The sequence below is a fragment of the Pongo abelii genome, chromosome 1 (genome assembly GCF_028885655.2).
Source record: "Pongo abelii isolate AG06213 chromosome 1, NHGRI_mPonAbe1-v2.0_pri, whole genome shotgun sequence".
NCBI classification, from domain to species: Eukaryota; Metazoa; Chordata; class Mammalia; order Primates; family Hominidae; genus Pongo; species Pongo abelii.
In genome coordinates, this window is record NC_071985.2 from 24,444,826 (window position 1) to 24,472,132 (window position 27,307).

The 27,307-nt window shown below is 36.0% G+C and overlaps 1 protein-coding gene across 6 annotated transcripts in view; it reads right to left on the reverse strand.

Moving 5' to 3' along the window:
* Nucleotides 1–27,307, reverse strand: part of DNAH14 (dynein axonemal heavy chain 14) — a 499,118-nt gene that overhangs the window by 210,467 nt on the left and 261,344 nt on the right. For 5 of the 6 annotated variants that reach the window (XM_054519536.1, XM_054519533.2, XM_054519594.1 and 2 more), the window contains 3 exons: nt 24,481–24,696; nt 2,506–2,596; nt 607–815 (listed from right to left, as the gene is read on the reverse strand). In XM_054519536.1, the coding sequence (XP_054375511.1) occupies nt 607–815; nt 2,506–2,596; nt 24,481–24,696 (516 nt within the window). The remainder of the gene's footprint in view (nt 1–606; nt 816–2,505; nt 2,597–24,480; nt 24,697–27,307) is intronic. The other variant, XM_054519600.2, reaches the window with a different exon arrangement.

Consider the following 27,307-nt stretch of genomic DNA (forward strand, 5'->3'; position numbering starts at 1 on the left):
ATTTCTAACTATGGTCTTACAAGAAAACAGTTGGGGGATTATGTGTAGGAAGGTGTATTGAGGCTATGTGTATGTGGTGAGGGGTACTGCTTACCCAGAAGTAAGCCCTATACTTATATTTATTCATAACATTCAGTTAAGTAGATTAGAGCATAGGGCTAATTATAGCTAATAACTTCATGTATAGAGAACAGAGACTATAGCTAATAACTTCATGTTATATTTTGTACTTCCCTCCCACTGTCTTCATAGTGTGTTTCCCAAGTTCTTAAGAGTCAGAGTGAATATGAAAAGGCCTCAGGATGATTTTCCTCTACTGAAAAAATAATTCATATCAGCAGCCTAACCTGTCTATTTGTTTACTCACAGTTGTGGAAAATACTAACACTCTAATTACTAAGAGTAGTATTAAAACAGTAATAATTAAATTCACATTCAATTCTGGATTATGAGGCTTTGGGAGACACAAAGGTTTGGAACTATTGGGTTCATGCTGCTGGATACAAAGGTAAAAATAAAATAAACATAAAATGCTGTAAATAATAAATAGTTACTATCATAAACAGCATTTCTGCTTTGTTAAAACATTTGTTTTTGAAAGCTTACCATATAGACCATGGCACATCGGCTGACAGTAGCAGGACTGGCCTGAGAGAGACTGTCCACTTCAAAAATCACTCTTATTTTATTAGTTAAAGCTATTCTCTCACTGTTTGCTAGGCACAATGTTCTAGTATCATCTAGCACAGAGTTCAGATTTTCTACCCAAAAGGTGTCCACTGGGCCATCTAGGATAATCCACTGCCAATCAAAATCTGGAGATAAAAATATTTTTATGTAACTAATGTGAGTAATCTTTCATTACAATCTTGCAAATTTTCTATTTTACTTAGAAAATATTTTCTAAGAGGAAAGATATCCTAGAAAACACTAGAGTGAATGTGTTTATATGTAGTCCCTGGTATAACTGAATATGAATAAATATTCATACAGTATACTTAATAATGCTTTAAGCATTGTTTAGACATTCTTAGATTGTTGAATTAGATAATTAACCCTTACAATTTTCTTAGGAGAAACAGCTATAATTTTACCTTTTGCATAATAATATGATTTGTAAGTTTGCCCTTCTACCCCAGAATATTTTTTAGATATATTGCCCTTGGGGAATAGCAAAGGGAAATAGATGTTCTTTGAAGAAATAATCAAACAGAGTTTAAAGTATACTATACTTGGAACCCATTTACTCCTCTTTCCACAGGGTGTTAGTCTATTTGGGCTGCTGTAACAAAAAGCCTTAGACTGGGTAGCTTATAAACTATAGACATTTATTTCTCACAGTTCTGGAGGTTTGGAAGTCCAAGATCATGACACTAGCAGATTCCTTGTCTGGGGGTGCTATCTTCGTGGTTGACAGAAGGGCACATTCTTCCACATGGTGGAAGGGGTGAGGAATTTCTCTTGAGCTCCTTTTTCAGGGCACTAATGCCATTAATGAGGGCTCTACCCTCATGACCTAATCAACTCCCCAAGGCCCCCTGCCTCCTAATACCATCACCTTGGGAGTTAGAATTTCAACACATGGATTTTGGAGGGACACAAACCTTTAGACCATAGCACACATGGTACACCCACCACTGTGCTCCACAGTTTTAGAAAATCCACTGGTCAGGGTAGGGGAGGTATGAATAGGTCACTATGAAGACAGAAAATAGATAACCACTGAAGAGATATTAAAATATCCCAGAAGAATCCAAGAGTAGAGTTAGGATCCATATAGCCACTACTGCTAAGAGGTGCTCTGACAAATACCTGCCCTAGGAACAGCCTTAAAGTCCCACGAAGGAAACTAATGGTGCCTAATCACTGTACTCTCCCCAAAATAACACACAAATATTCAGTAAAGTAGAAGCAGAAGCAGAAATCTCTTTTAAAGTCTGGATCATATATGTACTAATGGTGGATGTGTTGACATGAGGTGCAACCTGGAGTGGGGAAAGCAATGGTCAGTGCTCCTCCAGTAGACTGACAAGGTCATATACATATTTTGTCCCAATGGCACATAGTAAAGTGTCTGGCATATTACAGGTGGCAGTTCACTTTAGATAAATCTACTTGGGTTGTATGCTTTGGCCTGGAAATGTACAAATTGTCTGGAGTCCCATTTCAGAGGCAATATCAGTGGCAAATTGTAGATTGCCGCTGGTGCTTATCACATCATTATTTATTTCTACCTTTAATATCCACTTGGTTCTTTTATAAACTGAAGGACTATTTAAGCCATAGTGCTTATATAATGTAATTATATATATATATGTATACATTGTAATATAATATGTGGTAACACTACCCAAATTTTAAATAAACATACGAACAAATAAATGGTACAGGAACAAAATATTACCAGTCAAAAAACATGTTTAAACATATAAATATAGCTCATATTGGTTCAGAGTTTGTCTTCTATATTAGTTAATCATCTTTCTTGAATTTAGTAACACTTACTGTGATTTTCTGGAATTTTAACAACTTTCTCTATCTCCTCCAAAATATTATCATCAGTCTCTGTTGCATCAGAGGACTCAAGTTTGAAAACCTAAAATATGTAATCAATAATGTTTAAATTTTTATTTAATAACACTTTTCAACTACAATGGATTATATGTCAATATGCTTTCTTGAGTGATAAAAATATAAAAGGCAGAGGGTTCTGTAACGGAAAAGACCAACATATAACCAGCATAGTCTAATGTAACTGACTTGTGACGATAGCTTATTTACTTTGGAAAACTATTTTACTTTGGTTTCTTTTTCCCCCCTGCAAAGACAGTACATGCTTATTGTAGGATGTCAAATAAAACAGAAAAACACAAAGAAGAAAGCAAAAGTTCTTTGAATTTCCATTACCCACAGACAATCACCATATATATTTTGGTGTATTTTTTTTTCCTAGACTTTCCTTCATATCAGTTCTCAAGTTTCAGAATACGTAGAATTACCTGCAGTTTGTTAAATTACAGATTGTAACACCTCATCCTTGGAGATTCTAATTGAATAGGTTTGGGATGAAGCCCAGAATTTTTCACTTTTAATGAAAATTAAATCATCCTGAGTTATTCTAATACATGTCATTTTTACGCCAACCTTTGAGAAATTCCGATGTATGTATATTAACGTATTAACTCCTTATTATTTTGAGATGGGGAGGCTTAATTATTCATCTCTGTAAAAGAGCTGAGTAATACATCATCAGCTTATTGGCACTGGTTTCCTTAACCATCAATAGTAGTCAGGGAGAAAACTGAACAATAGAGCTATGCTGGGGGCACAGTGTAGGTTCTAAAAGAGACAAAGGTGCTCATGTTTCAACTAGGTCCCAGCAAATAGTAACCAATTCCTACTAATTCCCAGCCTCATCACAAAGTAAGCAAGTCCTAGGCTATTTCCAACTATTATTCCTATTACAAAAGTAATTATTATGCTTGGATATACATCATTATGCTCTAGTGCATTTCTTTCTCTAAATAGATTGTTTTGACTTGCAGAGATCATGGCAGATGGAGGCAGGACTAGATTCAGCTCCTACTTGGATGGACAGAGAAGCATGTGGAGGCTCACATCATGAACTTTTGCTCCAGAATGACTGCAAGAATAAATCAGGAAAGCTGAGAGAACCCACAGACCCTCTAAATAAAGTGGATTGCTCCTGCAGGACTGGGGAGACAGCCGAAATACTGAGAGTGCCCAAACTGTGGAAGTGGCAAAGGGGGATCATCCGCCCCTGAACACACACCCTCACTAGGGAACCTGAAGGTCTAGATCATGAAAGAAGATCTGCATGAGTTGTGTGACCTTACCTGGAGCTTAGTCAACTTAGAGAGCTGGGCAAAATACAGGGGTAGAGGAAGCAGCAGGAAAAGCCCTGTGGGCTCACTGGGTCCCCTAGCAAGCCATTTCTGCCTTGCCTCACAGGGGTCCTTGTGGGGGGCTGACAGAGGCATTGAGAAAAGGCCACAGGGAGAAGAAAACCTCTAGCTCAACTTTGTAGCAATTTGAACTGATCGAGAAGTCTCCTGGTCAGAACTCAGGGAAGGGCATGAATCCAGTGTGCAGACTCCATAGGCGGAGGAAGCACGAAAGCCCTACTTGCTTTTGCAGCTGGGAGATGGGTAGCCGGGGCAAGTTCTCAGCCCTGCTCACCCTCTGCCTGGAAACAGACCCGGTGCTATTGGGGGGACACAGTGGGAGTGAGACTAGCCCTTTGGGTTGTGTGGGAGCTGGGTGAGGCCTGTGACTGCTGGCTTTCCCCCACTTCCCTGACAACCTGCATGACACAGCAGAGCAGCTATAATCCTCCTAGGAACATAACTCCATTGATCTGGGAACCATACCCCTATCCCCCACAGCAGCCACAGCAAGACCCGCTCAAGGAGAGTCTGAGCTCAGACACGCCTAGCCTCGTCCCCACCTAATGGTCCTTCCCTACCCACCCTGGTAGCTGGAGATAAAGGGTATATACTCTTGGGAGTTCTAGGGCCCGCCCACTGCCTGTTCCTCCCCATACTACCACAGCTGAGGCTTTCTTGAAAGTGCCACCTCCTGGGCCAGGTACAGTGGCTCACGCCTGTAATCCCGGCACTTTGGGAGGCCAAGGCAGGTGGATCACCTGAGGCCAGGAGTTTGAGATCAGCCTGGCCAACATGGTGAAACCCCGTCTCTACTAAAAATACAAAAATTAGCCAGGCATCGTGGCAGACGCCTGTAATCCCAGCTACTGGGGAGGCTGAGGCAGGAGAATCGCTTGAACCTGGGAGGCAGAGGTTGCAGTGAGCTGAGATTGCACCATTGCACTCCAGCCTGGGGGACAACAGCAAGACTTCATCTCCAAAAAAAAAAAAAAAAAAAGGAAGAAAGAAAGTGCTACCAGGAGGCCAACAAGCACAAAAATAGTGCATTAAACAATGAAAGCTAAGGACCCTTACAGAGTCCATTTTATCCCCCTGCCACTTCCACTGAAGCAGGTGCTGCTATCCGTGGCTGAGAGACCCATAGACGGTTCACAACATAGGACTCTGTGCAGACAACCCCCAGTACAAGCCTGGAGCCTGGTAGACTTGCTGGGTGGCTAGACTCAGAAAAGAGATAAAAATCTCTACAGCTTGGCTCTCAGCAAGCCACATCCCTAGGAAAAGGGGGAGAGTACTACATCAAGGGAATACCCTGTGGGACAAAAGAATCTGAACAACAGTCTTGAGTCCTAGACCTTCCCTCTGACAGAGCCTACCCAAATGAGAAGGAACCAGAAAACCAACTCAGTTAGTATGAGAAAACAAGGTACTTTAGCAGCCCCCCAAAACCACACTAGCTCACCAGCAATGAATCTAAACCAAGATGAAATCTCTGATTTACCTGAAAAAGAATTCAGAAGGTTAGTTGTTTAGCTAATCGGGGAGGCACCAGAGAAAGGTGAGGCCCAATTTAAGGAAGTCAAAAAATAATACAAGAAATGAGGGGATACATTTTTAATGAAATAGCATAAATAAAAAACAATCGAAACTTCAGGAAACAGTGGATGCACTTATAGAAATGCAAAATTCTCTGGAAAGTCTCAGCAATAGAATTGAACAAGCAGAAGGGAGAACTTCACACCTCGAAGACAAGGTTTTCAAATTAACCCAATCCAACAAAGACAAAATAATAATAATAATAAGAAGAAAATATAAACAAAGCCTCCAAGAAGTCTGGGATTATGTTAAATGACCAAACCTAAGAATAATTGGTGTTCTTGAGGAAGAAAAGAAATCTAAAAGTTTGGATAACATATTTGGCGGAATAATCGAGGAAAACTTCACCAGCCTTACTAGAGACCTAGACATCTAAATACAAGAAGCTCAATGAACACCTGGGAAATTCATTGCAAAAAGATCATCGCGTAGGCACATTGTCATCAGGATATCTAAAGTTAAGACAAAGGAAAGGATCTTAAGAGCTGTGAGGCAAAAGAACCAGGTAACCTATAAAGGAAAACCTATCAGATTAACAGCAGATTTCTGAGCAGAAACCCTATTAGCAAGAAGGAATTGGGGCCCTAGTTTCAGCCTCCTTAAACAAAACAATTATCAGCCAAGAATTTTGTATCCAGTGAAACTAAGCTTCATAAATGAAGGAAAGATACAGTCTTTTTCAGACAAACAAATGCTGAGAGAATTCACCATTACCAAGCCAGCACTAAAAGAACTGCTAAAAGGAGCTCTAAATCTTGAAAGAAATCCTGGGAACACATCAAAACAGAACCTTTAAAGCATAAATCTCACAGGACCTATAAAAAATACAATTTAAAAAACCAAAAAAAATGAAAAACCAAGTATATAGGCAACAAATAGCATGATGACTGGAATGGTACCTCATAACTCAATACTAACATTGAATGTAAACGGCCTAAATGCTCCACTTAAAAGACACAGAATTGCAGAATGGATAAGAATTCACCAACCATCTGCTGCCTTCAAGAGACTCACCTAACACATAATGACTCACATAAACTTAAGATAAAGGGGTGGAAAAAGACATTCCAACCAAATGGACACCCAAAATGAGCAGGAGTAGCTATTCTTATATCAGACAAACAAACTTTAAAGCAACAGCAGTTAAAAAAGACAGAGAGACATTATATAATGATAAAAGGCCTTGTCCAACAGGAAAATATCACAATCCTAAATATATATGTGCCCAACACTGGAGCTCCCAAATTTATAAAATGATTACAAATAGACCTAAGAAATGAGATAGACAGCAACACAATAATAACGGGGGACTTCAATACTCCACTGACAGCACTAGACAGGTCATCAGACAGAAAGTCAACACAGAAACAATGAATTTAAACTATACCCTGTAATAAATGGACTTAACAGATATTTATAGCACATTCTACTCAACAACTGCAGAATATACATTCTATTCATCAGTGCGTGGACATTTCTCCAAGATAGACAATATGAGAGGCCACAAAACAAGTCTCAATAGATTTAAGAAAATTGAAATTTTATCAAGCACTCTCTCAGACCGCAGTGGAATAAAACTGGAAATCAACTCCAAAAGGAACCTTCAAAACCATGCAAATACGTGGAAATTAAATAACCTGCTCCTGAATGACAACTGGGTCAAAATGAAATCAAGATGGAAATTTAAAAATTCTTTGAACTGAACGACAGTAGTGACACAACCTATTGAAACCTCTGGGATACAGCAAAGGCAGTGCTAAGAGGAAAGTTCATAGCCCTAAACACTTACATCAAAAAGACTGAAAGAGCACAAACTGACTTTCTAAGGTCACACTTCAAGGAACTAGAGAAACAAGAACAAACCAAACCCAAATCTAGCAGAAGAAAGAAAATAACCAAGATCAGAGCAGAACTAAATGAAATTGAAACAAAAAATATACAAAAGATAAATAAAACAAAAAGCTGGTTCTCTGAAAAAATACAATTGATAGGCCATTAGAAAGATTAACCAAGAAAAGAACACAGAAAATCCAAATAAGCTCAATTGGAAATGAAACAGTAGATATTACAACTGACACCACAGAAACACAAAAGATCATTTAAGGTTACTGTGAACACTTTTATGTGCATAAACTAGAAAATCTAGAGGAGATGGATAAATTCCTGGAAAGATACAACCCTCTTAGCTTAAATAAGGAAGAATTAGATACCCTGTACAGACCAATAACAAACAGTGAGAATAAAATGGTAACAGAAAAAATTACCAACAAAAAAAGTCCAAGACCAGACAGATTCATGGCAGAATTCTACCAGATGTTCAAAGAAGAATTGGTACCAATCTTATTACACTATTCCACAAGATAGAGAAAGAGGGAATCCTCCCTAAATCATTCTATGAAGCCAGTATCACCCTAATACCAAAACCAGGAAAGGACATAACCAAAAAAGAAAACTACAGACCAATATTCCTGATGAACATAGATGCAAGAAACCTTAACAAAATACTAGCTAACTGAATCCAACAACATATCAAAAAGGTAATCCACCATGATCAGTGGGTTTCAGGGATGCAGGGATGATTTAACATATGCAAGTCAATAAGTGTGATACACCACATAAAGGGAATTAAAAACAAAAATCACAAGATCATCTCAATAGATGCAGAAAAAGCACTAAACAAAATCCAGCATTGCTTTATGATTAAAAGTCTCAGCTAAATTGGCGTACAAGGGGCTGGGCGCAGTGGCTCATGCCTGTAATCCCAGCACTTTGGGAGGCTGAGGTGGGTGGATCACGAGGTCAGGAGATTGGAGACCATCCTGGCTAACACGGTGAAACCCCGTCTCTACTAAAAAATACAAAAAATTAGCCATGTGTGGTGGTGGGTGCCTGTAGTCCCAGCTACTTGGGAGGCTGAGGCAGGAGAATGGTGTGAACCCAGAACGCGGAGCTTGCAGTGAGCCAAGATCGCGCCACTGCACTCCAGCCTGGGCAACAGAGTGAGACTCCATCTCAAAAAAAAAAAAAAAAAAAAAAGGCATACAAGGGACATATCTCAATGTAATAAAAGCCATCTAAGAAAAACCTGCAGCCAATATAATACTGAGTGGGAAAAAGGTGAAAACATTCCTTCTGAGAACTGGAACTAGACAAGGATGCCCACTCTTACCACTTCTCTTCAACATAGTACTGGAAATCCTTGCCAGAGCAATCAGACAAGAGAAAGAAATAAAAGGCATCCAAATCAGTAAAGAGGAAGTCAAACTGTCACTGTTTGCTGATGACAGGATTGTTTACCTAGAAAACCTAAAGACTCCTCCAGAACACGCCTAGAAATGATAAAAGTATTCAGCAAAGTTTCTAAATACAGAATTAATGCACGCAAATCAGTAGCTCTTCTATACACCAACAGTGACCAAGCTAAGAATCAAATCAAGAACTCAATACCTTTTACAATAGCTGCAAAAAAATAAAATACTTAGGAATATACCTAACGAAGGAGGTGAAAGACAAGGAAAACTACAAAATCCTGCAGAAAGAAATCACAGAAAACACAAACAAATGGAAACACATTCCATGCTCATGGATGGGTAGAACCAATATTGTAAAAATGACCATACTGCCAAAAAAAGCAATCTACAAATTCAACACAATTTCCATCAAAATACCACTATCATTCTTCACAGAACTAGAAAAAACAATCCTAAAATTCATATGGAACCAAAAAAGAACCCACATAGCCAAAGCAAGACTAAGCAAAAAGAACAAATCTGGAGGCACCGTATTACTTGATTTCAGACTATACTATAAGGCCATAGTCACCAAAACAGCATGGTACTGGTATAAAAACAGGCACATAGACCAATGGAAAAGAATAGAGAATCCAGAAATAAAGCCAAATACTTACAGTCAACTGATATTTGACAAAGCAAATAGAAACATAAAGTGGGGAAAGGACACCCTACTCAACAAATGGTGCTGGGATAATTGGCAAGCCACATATAGGAGAATGAAACTGGATCCTTATCTCTCACCTTATATAAAAATCAACCCAAGATGAATCAAGGACTTAAATCTGAGACCTGAAACCATAAAAATTCTACAAAATATCATTGGAAAAACCCTTCTAGACACTGGCTTAGGCAAGGATTTCATGATCAAGAACCCAAAAGCAAATGCAACAAAAACAAAGATAAATAGCTGGGACTTAATTAAAGAGCTTTTGCACAGCAAAAGGTACAGTCAGCAGAGTAAACAGACAACCCACAGAGTGGGAGAAAATTTTCACAATCTATACATTTGATGAAGGACTAATATCCAGAATCTACAACAAACTCAAGTGAATTAGCAAGAAAAAAAATAAACAATAACATCAAATTAGCAAGAAAAAAACAAACAATCCCATCAAAAAGTGGGCTAAAGACATGAATAGACAATTCTCAAAAGAAGATATACAAATGGCCAACAAACATGAAAAAATGCTCAACATCACTAATTATCAGGGTAATGCAAATCAAAACCACAATACAATACCACCTTACTCCTGCAAGAATGGCCATAATCAAAAATCAAAAATAAGATGTTGGTGTAGATGTGGTGAACAGGGAACACTTTTACACTGCTGGTGGGAATGTAAACTAGCACAACCACTATGGAAAACAGTGTGGAGATTTCTTAAAGAACTAAAAGTAGAACTACCACTTGATCCAGCAATCCCACTACTGGGTATCTACGCAGAGGAAAAGAAGTCATTACATGAAAACGGTACTTGCACACACATGTTCATGGCAGCCCAATTCACAATTGCAAAAACATGAAACCAACCCAAATGCCCATCAATCAACGAGTGGATAATGAAACTGTTGTATATATATGTATACTATGGAATACCACAGCCATAAAAATGAATTAATGGCATTTGCAGAGCTCTGCATGAGATTGGAGACTATTATTCTTTTTTTCTTTTTTTTTTATTATTATTATACTTTAAGTTTTAGGGTACATGTGCACAATGTGCAGGTTAGTTACATATGTATACATGTGCCATGCTGGTGTGCTGTACCCATTAACTCGCCATTTAGCATTAGGTATATCTCCTAATGCTATCCCTCCCCCTCCCCCCACCCCATAACAGTCCCCAGAGTGTGATGTTCCCCTTCCTGTGTCCATGTGTTCTCATCGTTCAATTCCCATCTATGAGTGAGAACATGCGGTGTTTGGTTTTTTGTCTTTGCGATAGTTTACTGAGAATGATGATTTCCAATTTCATCCATGTCCCTACAAAGGACATGAACTCATCCTTTTTTATGGCTGCATAGTATTCCATGGTGTATATATGCCACATTTTCTTAATCCAGTCTATCATTGTTGGACATTTGGGTTGGTTCCAAGTCTTTGCTATTGTGAATAGTGCCACAATAAACATACATGTGCATGTGTCTTTATAGCAGTATGATTTATAGTCCTTTGGGTATATACCCAGTAATGGGATGGCTGGATGAAATGGTATTTCTAGTTCTAGATCCCTGAGGAATCACCACACTCACTTCCACAATGGTTGAACTAGTTTACAGTCCCACCAACAGTGTAAAAGTGTTCCTATTTCTCCACATCCTCTCCAGCACCTGTTGTTTCCTGACTTTTTAATGATTGCCATTCTAACTGGTGTGAGATAGTACCTCATTGTGGTTTTGATTTGCATTTCTCTGATGGCCAGTGATGATGAGCATTTTTCATGTGTCTTTTGGCTGCATAAATGTCTTCTTTTGAGAAGTGTCTGTTCATATCCTTTGCCCACTTTTTGATGGGTTGTTTGATTTTTTCTTGTAAATTTGTTTGAGTTCATTGTAGATTCTGGATATTAGCCCTTTGTCAGATGAGTAGGTTGCGAAAATTTTCTCCCATTTTGTAGGTTGCCTGTTCACTCTGATGGTAGCTTCTTTTGCTGTGCAGAAGCTCTTTAGTTTAATTAGATCCCATTTGTCAATTTTGGCTTTTGTTGCCATTGCTTTTGATTGGAGACTATTATTCTAAGTGAAGTAACTCAGTAATGGAAAACCAAACATCATATGCTCTCACTCATAAGGGGGAGCTAAGCTATGAGGATGCAAAGGCATAAGAATGACACAATGGACTTTGGGGATCCAGGGGGAATGGGTAGGAAGGGGGTGAGGGATAAAAGACTACAAACTGTGTGCAGTGTATACTGCTCAGGTGATGGGTTCAGCAAAATCTCACAAATCACCATTAAGGAACTTACTCATGTAACCAAACACCACCCGTTCCCTAATAACCTATGGAAATAAAAATAAATAAATAAATAAATAAACAAATAAATAAGTTTTTTAAAAACGTGAGACTGTGGGTCAAAAGTTATACATATTTTATTTTTTAATAAATTCCATTAGATTACTTTACAAAAGTTTGTGGCAATAACACTCCTACCATCATTCTACATATCCTTGCTAACACTGAAAATATTCACTATCAATATTGTTAAGTTTTGAAAACCTGATGAGAAAAAAAAAGTGCCTATCATTGTTATAACTTTTTTTTTGAATAATAGCTGGGCTGAGCATTTTTTCATATATTCATATATTTAATGACAACTGTAATTTTTCTATCGATTTTCTATTTATAGCTTTTCCTCATTTACTTAGTTGATAGTTCCTTATTTATTTTTTCTAACTTTTATTTTAGGTTCAGGGGTACATGTGCAGGTTTGTTATATAGATAAATTGTGTGTCTCGGGGGTTTGGTATACAGAGTTTTACCCAGGTAATAAGCATAGTATCCAATAGGTAGTTTTTTGATCCTCTCCATCCTCCCATCCTCCACCCTCAAGTAAGCCCCAGTGTCTATTGTTCCCATCTTTGTATCCATGTGTAGTCAATGTTTAGCTCTCACTTATAAGCAATAACATGTAGTATTTGACTTTCTGTTCCTGAGTTAGTTTGCTTAGGATAATGGCCTCCAGGTCCATCCATATTGCTGCAAAGGACATGATCTCATTCTTACGGCTTTGTAGTATTCTACGCTGTATATGTACCACATTTTCTTTATCCAATCTACCATTGATTGGCATCTAGGTTAATTCCATGTCTTTGCTATTCTGTATAGCGCTGTAATGAACATATGTATGCACGTGTCTTTATGGTAGAATGATTTATGTTAATTTGGGTATATATGCCCAATAATGGGATTGCTGGATTGAATGGTAGTTCTAAATTCTTTGAGAAATCACCAAATCACTGTGCTTTCCACAGTGGCTGAACTAATTTACATTCCCACAAGCAGTGTATAAATGTCCCCTTTTCTCCATACCCTTGCTAGCATCTGTTATTTTTTAACTTTTTGTAATAGCCATTCTGACTGGTGTGAGATGGTATCTCATTGTGATTTTCATTTGCATTTTTCTAACAATTAGTGATGATGAGCATTTTTTCATATGCTTATTGGCTCAATGAATATCTTCTTTGGTGAAGTGTCTGTTCATATCCTTTGCCCACTTTTTAGTGGGGATGTTTTTTTCTTGCCAATTTGTTTAAGTTTCTTATGGATTCCAGATATTAGACCTTTATCGGATACACAGTTTGCAAATATTTTCTCCAATTCTATAGATTATCTGTTTATTCTGTTGACAGCCTTTTTTTTTTTTCTGTGCAGCAGCTCTTTAATTAGGTCCCAATTATCAATTTTTGTTTCATTGCAATTGCTTTTGGTGTCTTCATCATGAAATCTTTGCCCGGGCACATGTACAGAATGGTTTTATATAGAAGAAATGTTATATATATAGAAGAAACGTTTCTTCTATAGTTTCAAGTTTTACATGTAAATCATTAATCTATCTTGAGTTGATTTTTGTATATCGTGAAAGGAAGGGGTCCAGTTTCAATCTTCTGCATACATCTAGCCAGGTATCCCAACATCATGTATTGAACAGGAATTCCTTTCGCCACTACTTATTTTTTCAAACTTTGGCAACTTTTTGTCAACTTTGTCAAAGATCAGATGGTTGCAGGTGTGCAGTATTATTTCTGGGCTATTCTGCTCTACTTGCCTATGTGTCTGCATTTGTATAAGTATCATGTTGTTTTGGTTACTGTAGCCTTATAGTAGAGTTTGACATTGGGTAACATGATGCCTTCAGCTTCATTCAGGCTCTTTTTTGTTTCCTAAGAATTTTATAATAGTTTTTTCTAATTCTGTGAAAAATGTCACTGGTAGTTGATAGGAATAGCATTAAGTCTGTAATTGCTTTGGGGAGTATGGCCATTTTAACAACACCGAATCTTCCAATCCATGACCATGGAATGTTTTTCCATTTGTTTGTGTCATCTCTGATTTCTTTCAGTATTGTTTTGTTATTCTCATTATAGACATCTTTCACCTCCTTGGTTAGATGTATTCCTGGGTATTTTACTTTTTTGTGGCTATGGTGAATGAGACTGTGTTCTTGATTTGGCTCTCAGCTTGGATATTATTGGTGTATAGAAGTGCTACTAATTTTTGTGCCTTGATTTTATATCCTGAAACTTTGCTGAAGTTGTTTATGAGATTTAGGAGGTTTTGGGCAGAGACTATGGGGTTTTCTAGATATAGAATCATATCGTCTGCAAACAGAGATAGTTTAACTTCCTCTCTTCTTATCTGGATGTCATTTATTTCCTTCTATTGTCTGATTGCTCTGGCTAGGAACTGCAATACTATGCTGAATAGGAGTGGTGATAGTGGGCATCCTTGTGTTGTTCTGGTTCTCAAGGGGAATGCTTCCAGCTTTTCCCCATTCAGTATGATGTTGGCTGTGGGTATGTCATAGATGGCTCTTATTATTTTAAGGTATGTTCCTTCAATGCCTAGCTTGTTAAGGGTGTTTAGCATGAAGGGATGTTGAATTTTCTCAAAAGCCTTTTCTGCATTTATTGAAATAATCATGTGGTATTTGTTTTAAATTTGGTTTATGTGATAAATCACATTTACTAATTTGTGTATTTTGAACCAGACTTGCATGCCAGGGATAAAGCCTATTTGATCATGGCGGATTAGCTTTTTGATGTGCTGCTGAATTTAGTTTGCTATTATTTTATTGAGAATTTCTGCATCTATGGTCATTGAGAATATTGGCCTTAAGTTTTCCATCTTTTGTGCCTCTGCCAGATTTTGATATCAGAATGATGCCGGCCTCATGGAATGAGTTAGGAGGAGTCCCTCTTCCTCAAATTTTTGGAATAGTTTCAATAGAATTGGTACCAGCTCATCTTCATACATCTGGTAGAATTCAACTGTGAATCCATCTGGTCCACAGCCTTTTCTGGTTGGTAGGCTTTTTATTACTGATTCAATTTTGGAACTCATTATTGGTCTCTTGAGGGATTCAATTTCTTCCTGGGTCAATCTTGGGAGGTTGTATGTTTCCAGGAATGTATCCATTTCTTCTAGGTTTTCTAGTTTGTGTGCATAGAAGTGTTCATAATAGTCTCTGATGGATTTGTGTATTTCTGAGGGGTGAGGTATAATGTTCCTGTTGTCATTTCTGATTGTGTTTACTTGGATCTTCTCTCTTTCTTCTTTATTAGTCTAGCCAGTGGTCTTTCAATCTTATTGTTTCAAAGAATCAGCCCCCTGGTTTTATTGTTTTTTTTCTCATCTCAATTTCATTCAGCTCAGCTCTGATTTTGGTTATTTCTTTTCTTCTGCTGGCCTTGGGGTTGGTGTGCTCTTGTGTTTCTAGTTCCTCTAGGAATAATGTTAGTTTGTTAATTTGAGAGCTTTCTGACTTTTTTATGTTGGTGTTTAGTGCTATGAACTTTCCTCTTAACACTGCTTTTATCTGTGTCCCAGAGATTTTGGTATGTCTTATCTTTGTTCTCATTAGTTTAAAAAATTTATTGATTTCTGCCTTAGTTTAATTGTTATTCTGGAGCAGGTTGTTTAATTTCCTTGTAATTGTATAGCTTGGAGGAATCTTCTTAGTATTGGTTTCTATTTTTATTGTGCTGTGGTCCAAGAGTGTGGTTATTATTTCAGTTTTGTTGAATTTGCAGAGAATAAATTTGTGGCTGATTTTGTGGTTGATTTTAGCTTTTTGTGGCATAAGCAGATGAGAATAATGTATACTCTGTTTCTTTTGAGTGGAGAGTTCTGCAGATATCCATTAGATGTATTTGGTCAAGTGTCAAGTTACAGCTCCAAATATCTTTGTTAGTTTTCTGCATGAATAATCTGTCTAATACTGTCAGTGCATTGTTGAAGTCTCCCACTATTATTGTGTGGTTATCTAACTCTCCTCATAGGTCTCTAAGAACTTGTTTTAGAAATCTGGGTGCTCCTGTGTTGGGTGCATATACATTTAGGATACTTAAGTCTTCTTGTTGAATTGAACCCTTTACCATTATGTAATATTCTTCTTTTTTTTGATCATTGTTGTTTTAAAGTTGGTTTTGTCTGAAACTAGAATAGCAATCCCTGGTTTTTCTTGTTTTCCATTTCTTGGTAGATTTCTCTCCATCTCTTTACTTTTGGCATATGGGTGTCATTGCTTGTGAGATGGGTCTCTTGAAGACAGCCTGTTCAACTCACCTCTTACACAGTGGACACTAAGACCAGTCTCAGTGCTCAGCTGCCCCATGCAGGGTTCCCAGCTTCCTCCCCCTTCAGCCCACAGTCTGTGACCTTCCCCTGTCCACCCTCAATGTCTTCTCTCTGAAGAGATGCTCAGAGTGTACTCTATGTTCTTTTCTCTCAGTGGGAGATGTTCCTCCTTGCGGCGTCTAGTCAGCCATCTTGGCTCTCTCCTCCTTATTCATTTTTGAAGTTCTTTTTTCATATTAGGGACATTAACTCATGGTCTGTCAGTTTTGCAAATATTTTATTCTTGATTGTGGTTTGCTTTAACTTTGTTTGTTCTAACTATTGCAAAAAATTTCATATATATTTATAGTCAAATTCTTTTATTTTTTATGATTTCTGGGTGTCCAGTCTTAGATAAGGATTTCCTAACTGAGAATATGTCCTTAATTATTATGGTATGTCTATAATTTTAGTGGTATATTTAGATTGTTAACTCATCTGGAAGTTTACTTCTGCCTAAGGAAGAGATAGAGGTCTATGTTTTAACATAGGAAAATAGCAAACTTTACAGAGGATTAAATATGCAAAGCTTTTCCTTACTGATTAGAAATATTACTTTAGTTGTATTATCATTTTTTTTATGTTTGCATATGTTTCTGGACTCTATTCTGTGTCAGTACCTGTTGTGATTACAGTTTGGATTTGTTCTAAAGTTTGTTTAAAATATTTTAGAACTCTAAAGTACTATGATTTTCTGCCCAGATTTTCTCAAACCCTTGGACACTTATACTTACAAATAAATCTTAAAATAATATCACCCAATTAAAAAGAAAAAAAAAACACATCTTAATAGTCAATTGGTCTTCAACAAAGGTGCCAAGAACACACAATGAGGAAAGGATAGCCTCTTCAATAAATGATATGGGAAAACTGTATATCTACATGCAGAAGAATGAAATTGAACTCATCTAACATCTATACAAAAACCATCTGAAAAGAGATTAAAGACTTAAATATAATTCCTGACTCTATAAAACTGCCAGATGAAAACATACAGGAAAAGCTCCATGACATTGGTCTGGGCAATTTTTTGGATGTGACCCCAAAAGCATAGGCAACAAAAGCAGAAATAGACAAATGAGATTACATAATTAAAAAGCTTCTGCACAGCAAAAGAAACAACAGAGTGAAGAGGCAACCTATGAAATGAGAGAAAGTATTTCCAAACCATATGTCTAATAAGGAGTTAGTATTCAAAATCTATAAGGAACCCAAACAACTTGACAGCAAGAAAACAAATAACCCAATTAAAAATTGGACAAAGGATCTGAATAAATATTTCTCATAGAAGACGTACAGATAGCCAACAGGTATATGATAAAATGCTCATAAGGAAATGTAAATTAAAACTACAATGATCTATCATCTCACAGCTTTTAGAATGGCTATTATCAAAAAGACAAAAGATAACAAATGTTGGTGAGGATGTGGAGACAGGGAACCTTTGTTATGATGTTGGTGGGAATGTAAATTAGATGTTATAAAAAACAATTTGGAGGTTCCTCGAGAAATTAAAAACAGAAATGCCAAATGACCTGGTAATCCATTTATGGCTATATACCCAAAGGAATAAAATTAGTATGTCAAAGAGAAATCTATACTCCTATGTGCATTGAAGCACTATTCACAATAGCCAAGATATGGAATCAACCTACATGTCCATCAGTGGATGAATGGATAGGAAATGTGGTATATATATATGAAAATCCTGTGAATTGTGACAGCATGGATGAACCTGGAGGTCATTATGTTAAGTGATAGAAGCCAAGCACAGAAAGACAAACAGTGCATAATTTTGCTTGTATGTGGAACCTAAGAAAATTAAATTAATTGAAGCAGAGAGTAGAATGGTGGTTAACAGGGGCTGGGGGTGAGGTGAGAGGAAATGGGGGATGTTGGTCAAAGAATATAAAGTTTCATTTAGACAGGCTAAATAAGTTCTGGAGATCTAGAGCATAGTGACTACAGTTAACAATAAAGTATTACATACTTGAAAATTGCTAAGAGTAGATCTTAAATATTCTCACTAAAAAGATAACTATGTAAGGTGATGGATGTCAATTTCTCAATTGTGGTAATCACTCCACAGTGTAAACATTTATCAAAATATCATGTTGTATACTGTAAATATATACAATTTTATTTGTTAATTGTATTTATTTGTTTGTTTACTTATGCTGGTGGAGCTGGCTTTTAATTTTCTCTTTTTGCATTTAAATTTTTTTATTTTTAATTTTTGTGGGTACATAGTAGGTGTATATATTTATCAGATGCATGAGATATTTGAATACAGGCATACAATGTGTAATAATCACATCAAGGTAAATGGGACTTCCATCACCTCATGGATTTATCCCTTGTGTTACAAACAATCCAATTATATTCTTAGTTACTAAAAATGTACACTTAATTATTATCAACTATAGTAACCCTGTCATGCTAATAAATACTGGGTCTTATTCATTGTATCCAACTATATCTTTGTATCCACTAGCCAATTCCCCACCCCACTACACTACCCTTCCCAGCCTGAGGTAACCATCATTCTACTCTCTAGCTCCATGAGTTCAATTTCTTAATTTTTAGCTCCTACGAATAATTGAGAACATATAAAGTTTGTCTTTCTGTACCTGGTTTATTTCACCTAACATAATGACCTCCAGTTCGATCCATGTTGTTGCAAAGGACAGGTTCTCATTTCTATTTTGGCTGGTTGGTACGCCCTTGTGTGAGTACCATATTGTCTTTATCCATTCGTCTGTTGATGGATACTTAAGTTATTTCAATTCATGACTATTGTGAATAGTGCTGCAATAAACATAAAAGTTCAGGTATCTCTTGATTATACTGATTTCCTTTCTTTTGGGTATATACCCAGCAGTGGGATTGCTGGGTCACATGGTAGCTCTGTTTGTAGTTTTTTAGGGAACCTCCACAATGTTTTCCACAGTGGTTGTACTAATTTACATTCCCAGCAACAATGTACAAGCATTCCCTTTTCTCCACATCCTCTCCAGCATTTGTTATTGCCTCTCTTTAGATAAACACCATTTTAACTGCAGTGAGATCATCTCTCCTTGTAGTTTCGATTTGTATTTCTCTGATGATCAATGATGTTGAACACCTTTCAAAATACCTGTTTGCCATTTGTATGTCTTCTTTTGAGAAATGTCTATTCAGATCATTTGCCCATTTTTAAATCAGATAATTTGATTTTTTTTCCTACAGAGTTGTTTGAGCTCCTTATATATCTTGGTTACTAATTCCATGTCAGATGCATAGTTTGCAAACATTTTCTCCCATTCAGTGGGTTGTCTCTTTACTTTGTTAATTGTTTCCTTTGCTGTGCAAAAACTTTTTAACTTGATGTGATCTAATTTTTTTTCTTTGGTTTTCTGTGCTTGTGGGATATTCAAGAAATCTTTGCCAGTCCAATGTTCTGGAGTTTCCTCAATGTTTTCTTTTAGTAATTTCATAGGTTGAGATCTTAGATTTAAGTCTTTAATCTCTTTTTACTTGATTTTTGTATATGGCAAGAGATAGGGTTTAGTTTCATTTTTCTGCATATAGATATCTAGTTTTCTCAGCAAAATTTATGGAAGTGAACATCTTTTCCCAAGTATGCTGTTGGTGCCTTTATCAAAATGAGTTCACTATAGATCTATATGAATTTGTTTTTAGGTTTTCTATTCTATTGCATGAGTCAATGTCTGTTTCTATGCCAGTACCATGCTGTTTTGGTTACTATAGCTCTGTGGTATAATTTAAGTCAGGTAATGTGATTCTTCCAGTTTTGTTCTTTTTGCTCAGGATAGCTTTGGCTATTCTGGGTCTTTTGTAGCTCCATATAAATTTTAGAATTGTTTTTTCTATTTCTGTATATAATGTCATTGGTATTTTAATAGAGACTGTAATGAATGTGTAGATTGCTTTGGGTAGTACGGACATTGTAACAATATTGATTCTTGCAATCCATAAACATGGAACATCTTTCCATTTTTTTGTCCTATTTGATTCTTTCATCAATGTTTCATAGGCTTCATTGTAAAAATCTTTCACTTCTGTGGTTAAATTAATTCCTAGCTATTTCATTTCATGTGTGGCTATTATAAAAGGTATTACCTTTTAAATTTTTTTTTCAGATTATTCACTGTTGGCATGTAGAGATCCTACTGATTTTAGTGTATTGATCTTATCCCACAACTTTAGTGATATTGTTTATCAGTTTTCATAGTTTTTGATGGGGTCTTTAAGTTTTTCCAAGTATATGATAATATCATCTACAAACAAAAATAACTTGACTTCTTTCTTTCCACTTTGGAGGGGCTTTATTTCCTTCACTTTCTGATTGCTCTTGATAGGAGCTGAATAACAGTGAGTAACAGTGGTTGAATAACAGTGGTAGAAAAGGGCTTCTTTTTTTTGTTCCAGATCTTAGAGAAAAAGCTTTCAGTTTTTCCCCATTCAGTGTGATACTAGCTGTGGGTCTTTCATATGTGGCTTTTATTGTGTTGGAGTATGTTCCAGTATTTAGACAGTTTTTTATGATAAAGCAATGTTAATTTTATCAAATCCTTTTTCAGCATTAATTGAAATGACCATGTTTTTTGTCTTTCATTCTGTTGATGTGATGTATCAGAATCAATCAGTATCACACTGATTGATTTGCATATGTAGAACCATTCTTGTATCCCTGGGATAAATTCCACTTCGTCATGATGAGTGATCTTCTTTATGTGTTGTTGAGTTAGGTTTGCAAATATTTTATTGAGGGTTTTTGCATCAATTTTCACCAGGGATATGGGCCTGCAGTCTTCTTTTGTGATGTGTCTTTGTCTGCTTTTAGTATTAGGGTAATACTGGCCTTAGAGTTTGGAAGCATTCCTTCCTCCTATATTTTTTGGAATAGTTTGAGCAGGACTGGTACTGGTTCTTTAAATGTCTGATAAAATTCAGCAGTGAAGTCATCAGTTCTTGGGCTTCTCTTTACTGGGAGACTTTATATTATGGCTTTGATAATTTTACTTGTTTTTGGTTTGTTCAGGTTTTGTCATGATCCAGTCTTGGTAGATTGTCTGTGCATGGGAATTTATCCATTTCTTCTAGGGTTTCCAACTTACTGGCATATAGTTGCACATAGTAGCCTCTAATGATCCTTTGATTTTCTGCAGTATTGATTGTTGTGTCTTCTTTTTCATCTCTGATTTTAAGTATTTGGGTCCTGTTTTTTTCTTAGAGTAAATGTTCATTCTCTTTTCAAAAAATCAACTTTTCATTTTGTTGATCTTTTGTATAGTTTCCTTCAGTTCAATTTTATTTATTTCTGCTCTGATCTTTATTACTTCTACCAATTTCGGGTTTGGCTCACTCTTGCTTTTCTAGTTCTTTAAGATGTATCATTAGGTTATTTATTCTGTATTTTTCTCTTTTAAAAAATTTTTTTTAACTTCTTTTTTCTACTGCTGTTCTTTATTTAGGGCCCAAGGGATCTTTAGTCAGTAGGTAATGAATCCTGCCAGGACTGGGTCCTTGCCTTCAAGGCAGTGGGTTCTCTTCTGTCCTAGGGTGTGCCTAGATATGTCATCCAACAGTTAGGGACTGGTGCCCTATCCTACTGTGACTGAGTTGGTATTCAAGTTGCAAGACAAAGTTCTCTTTACTCTTCCCTCTCTTCTCAAGCACGATGAAGGAATCACATTTGGAGCTGTGAGCTGCACAGCCTGGGGTTGGGGAAGGTGTGGTGCAGGCACTCCCTTTGCCACCCCAGTTAGTGTCTCACTAGGCTTCATGCCCCCCAAGTCCACTGGCTCTAAGCCCATCATAGCACTAGGTCTTGCCTACGAGTTGCAGTCCTTTATGGCCTACACTGTCTGTCCAGTTAATTTAGGATGTCAGAGCCCTGTAGCCTACAGCGACAAGGCTTGCTGAAATTCAAGTCCTGGCCACTGGGATGGGCAATTCCCCTCTGGCTGGGGCAAGTCTCAGTACTCCTTTCATGGGCATTGGCTGAGTTCTGCCTGGTGCTGGCAGCATTGAGTTCCAGTGCAAAATCCCATAGTCACTATGCTCTCCCTCTCCCAAGTGCACAGATTTCTTCTCCATACCACACGGCTGCTGCCAGAGGATGGCTGACTGATGACATTGGCAATTCAAGACTGTCTCTCTTACCCTCTTCAGTGCCTTTTTCAGTGATACGAAATTAAAGCCAGGTACTTTAATCACATACCTCATTTTTGGTTCTTATGAAGGTGAATTTTTGTGTAGATATTTCTTAAATTTTGTGTTCCTGTGAGGAAGTGGGGATGATCTATGGAGGCTTCTATTTGGCCATGTTGCTCTGCCTCCCTTATCAGTTTTTTTAAAAAATTGGGATTTTGGTTAGAAAGATATTATTGTATACACTAATTTGGTAGGGATTGGTATTTTTATGATGGAAGTCTTCCATATGGGAATGTGGTGCATCTTTCATTTATTTGAGTTTTCTCAATTATATAGGTTTCCCTGCCCCACTCTCCATAGGACAAGCTCCTTTCTTCTACATTTATCGGAATGTATTTTATAGATTTGTACCACTTTTAGTATAATTTTTCCTATTTCAATTTCTAACTCAAAATTATTAGTACAAAGAATTTTATCACAGCCACTGTGCCATATTGCTTATCAATTGCTGAGAAAGATGTAATAAAATCTATGATTGCAAATTTGTCAATTTCTCCATTATATTCTGTCAACTTTTTCTCTGTATATTTTCACATTATGTCATAGGCACATACTATTTTATAACCAATAAATGTAAATGGAATAAATCTGCCTATAAAAATGCAAATATTATTTCATATTATTAAGCAAATGCTAAACTATTCTAAAAATAAGAGAAACATCAGAGACAATATTCTCTAATTACAATGCAATAAAAGACAATGTAATAATAAAATCAGCAACAACGTAAAGATTCTACTACCTGAGAACTTAAAAAAAACTCAAGCATTTCTTGCAAAGGGGAAACAAATATAAGTTGCAGAACAACTACGAAATAAATCTTGAAAAAGAAGGCTGATAAAGACAGACTATTATTCTAGATAGTAAAACCTATAATAAAGTCAGTATAATTTGTTTCTTTTTGCTTGTCACAGACAGGCAGAGTAAAGAATGTAGAAACAGACCCAAATATAAGTATCTAGTATCATTTTATGTTAGTGGGAAAAAGATGAGTTACTCAATTGTGTCAGAACAATTTTCCATTTGGGAAAAAAAATCACACTAAAATAAATTACACACAGATCAAAGGTTTAAATAGGTTTACTGTATGTTTGTTATTATGCAACTATCAATTTACCAGAATAATCTTAGACTAAGAATAGCCTTTTCAGGGTTTGAATGAAAAGTTATAATCTACCAAGGAATATACTGATAAACATTTTCATAGATTGGAGAAAATATGTGTAGCACATATGACAGATACATGATTAATTACTTTTTAATGTAGAAAGGATTCTCATACCAATATAAAAATAGCAACAACCCACTAAAATTTTATTTCCTTCATATAAATTATTAGGAGTGAACTTCTAAATAAAAGGAATGTCTGGTTTTAAATCTCAATACATATTTCCGATATTATCTCCAGACACATATGAATTTCTACTTCACAATCTAGTAAATGTGAAATATTGTTTTCCCATTTTAAAAATCTTTATTAATCTATTTAGTTTTAATATTTATTCTTATTCTTTGAGATGGAGTCTTGTGATATTGACCAGGCTAGTATTGAACTGCCAGGCTTAAGTGACCCTACTGCCTCAGCCTCCAGAGGAGCCGGGATTACAGGTATATGCCACCACACCTGGCTTCTCTGTTTGGTTTTAAACATCATCTTTTTGTTAATGTGTTTTATCTAATGATATTTACCAGCAATCTCTAGTTATTGCTAATGAGAATAAAAATTTTCCTTTTTGCCACTTGTATTTATTCTGTGATGAATTTTGTATCAAATACTTTATTCACTTTTCTAACAAAGGGTTTTTTAGTCTCGTTAATTTGTAAGGTATTTTGGTGGTGCTGGAATCACTAGATCATTTTCCATTCAAACTTAATTCACTTTGTGCTCCTTTAAAAGCAAATATCTTTAATTTCATTCTATCATTTACTGACCATTTAAAAATTCAATGGGAGATTTTCCATTTTTTAATAACTTATAATTTTTCTCTTTTTAAAAACTATTCATAACACTTTTAAATTTACTTTTACACTAATAGATGTCTAATGATGTTTTAATATCAGTCTTTGCATAAGCAATTAAATAATCCACATTAGTTAAATAAAAATATCCATTCAATACTAAACTTACATTGGATAAATCTGAGATTCTTGACTTTAGTCTGAGATCAATGTCTTTCTTTGGGTTCTTTGGTGTGTTAAAATATACATAACTTCGAATTGTTGCTGATAATAATCCATCAGTCCATTCCATAGTATTAGGATCCAGTTGTCCATATAGTTCACTGAGAGTGATACACTTTGGATTTAAAACACAAATGTCTACTTTTCCTTTTCTTCCTGAAATCTGGGAAAAATCCAGTGTAGTTTTAAAAGACATTAACTATGGAACAATTATTTAGTTTATTTGCATTCTTATTATTAAAAGGTTATAGGAGAACTCTTTCACACCAAAAAAAGATTTTATATAAAGGTAGCAATTTGCAAGGAACAGTAAATATTGACTTCTTAAAATTAGCCATAATATACAAATCATTCTTTTAAAAAAATTGTAATACTACAAAAAGTACCCCCAGAAAAAGTGGAAAAAAATCTGTGCCTAATCCAGGAACACAGTATATAAACTGGCATGTAATGTATCTGGGGACAGAGTTGAGTATAGAAGTGAGAGACAATAGAATACACTTTTAAGCTTAAGGTCAGAATTGACACTGAAATTAACCTTATTTGCAATATTTTAACCTGTCTTGCCAGAATATCTGGTCTCATTTTATGTATCTTAGATGTCAGGCAGAAAAATTGGCAGGCACTTCTTCAGAGAGATTACAGACCTGTGGAAGCCCAGGGCAAGAGATTACAGGTAGAAACATATGACAGACCACATAAGGCCTCAGGGAGAAGTTTGGGTAAAATCTTTGAGAAATTAAGACATTCATATGGGGGAATTCTGAAACCCATATGCATCAAGATGTATGCACAAAGACCTGAGGTGAATTGAAATTTTCATCTTAAGCTTGATCACTAGACTCAGAGCAGGCCCAGCTAATCAGTCAAAAACTACCCCAGCAAAGATCAAGTCTGAGGAAACTGGAAAACGGTGTAAGAACAAGTAGGAACTATCATTAAGGATACAGAAATTATAAAAGGGAACCAAATAGAGTTTATAGAGCTGAAAAATAAAATAGTTGAAATAAAAATCAACAGTGGCATTCAATAGCAGATTTGAGCAGACAGAAAAAAGAATGAGCAAACCTGAAGACAGGGAAGCCAAAATTACCCATTTGAAGAGAAGAAAGAAAAAAGAATAAAACAAATAAACAGAGTCCAAGAGACCTACGGAATACCATAAAGCATATCAATCCATACATTATGGTAATTCCAGAAGAAGAAAAGAGAGAAAAAGTAAAAAAAAAAGTTGGTAGAAATACTGGCCCCAAATTTTCCAATTAATGAAAGATATAAAATACAAATCCAAAAACTCATGAAACACAAAGAAAAATAAACACAAAGAGATCCACATATTATAATCAAACTATTAATGTCCAAAGGCAAAATCTTGAAAGTAGTAGGAGAGAGGCAATACAAGGGATCCTAGCAAAATTAAAAGTCAATTCTCATCAGAAAGCACAAAGGCCAGAAGGCATGGGATGATACAAAGTGCTAAAACAAACAAACTAAAAACCAAAACTGTCAACCAAGAATTCTATATGCAGCAAAACCATCTTATGAAAGTGAGGGAGAAACTAAGGCATTCTCAGATAAACAGAAGCTAAATAGTTCATCCCTGGGAAACCTACCCTACTGAAAATGCTGAAGGGATGAATAAAGGGATAAATGCTTCAGGCTCAAATGAAAAAAAACAATAAATAGTAACTCAGAGCCATTTGAAGAAATAAAGATCTCTGGTTAAAGTAAATATAAAAGCCACTATTATTTTATTTTTGATTTGTAACTCCTCTTTTTTTCCTATATAATTAAAAAAATAAATGCATAAACAATAACAATGAATCTATATTAATGGGTACACAATATATAAAGATATAGTTTGTGACACTAACAACATAAAGCAGGGAACAGAGCTGGGAAGGAGCAGAATTAATGTCTGCTATTGAAGTTAAGTTGGTATCAGTTCTACTGGATTGGTAGTTATGTGTTTGCTAGGGCTGCCACAACAAAATACCACAGTCTGGGTAACTTAAACAACAAATTTATTTTCTCTTTTACTCTGAAGAGTAAAAGTCTAAGATCAAGTTGTTAGCAGGTTTGATTTCTTCAAGGCCTCAATCCTTGACTTGCTGATAACTGCCTTCTCACTGTGTCTTCATGTGGTCTTTTCTCTGTGCATACACACACCTCTGATGTCACTTTGTGTCTGTAAATTTCCTTTTCTTATAAGTACACAAGTCAAATTGGATTAGGGCCTGCTGTAATAGCCTAATTTTAACTTAATCACCTCTTTAAAGGCTATATCTCCAAATATACTGTAATCCTCCCTTCTCTATAGTTTCACATTCTGCAGTTGCATTTACCTGTGGTCAACTGCAGTCCAGAAATATTAAATGGAAAATTCTAGAAATAAACAATTTGTAAGTTTTAAATTTCATGCTATTTTGAGTAGTTTCATGAAATCTTGCACCATCTGGTTCTGTCCCACCTGGGACATAAATCTACCTGCTAATCAGTCACTCAGTAACAACTCAGTTATCAGATTGACAGACACAAGAAGAAGGGTGAGTACAGTATAATAAGATATTTTGAGAGATAGAGATTGCATTCACGTAATTTTTATTACATCATATTTTTAATAATTGTTCTATTTCATTATTAGTTTTCATTGTTCATCTTTTACTGTGTCAAATATATAAATTAAAATTCATCATAGATATGTATGTATGGGAAAAAACATAGTATATATAGGGTTCAGTACTATCTGTGGCCCCGGGCATCCACTTGGGGTC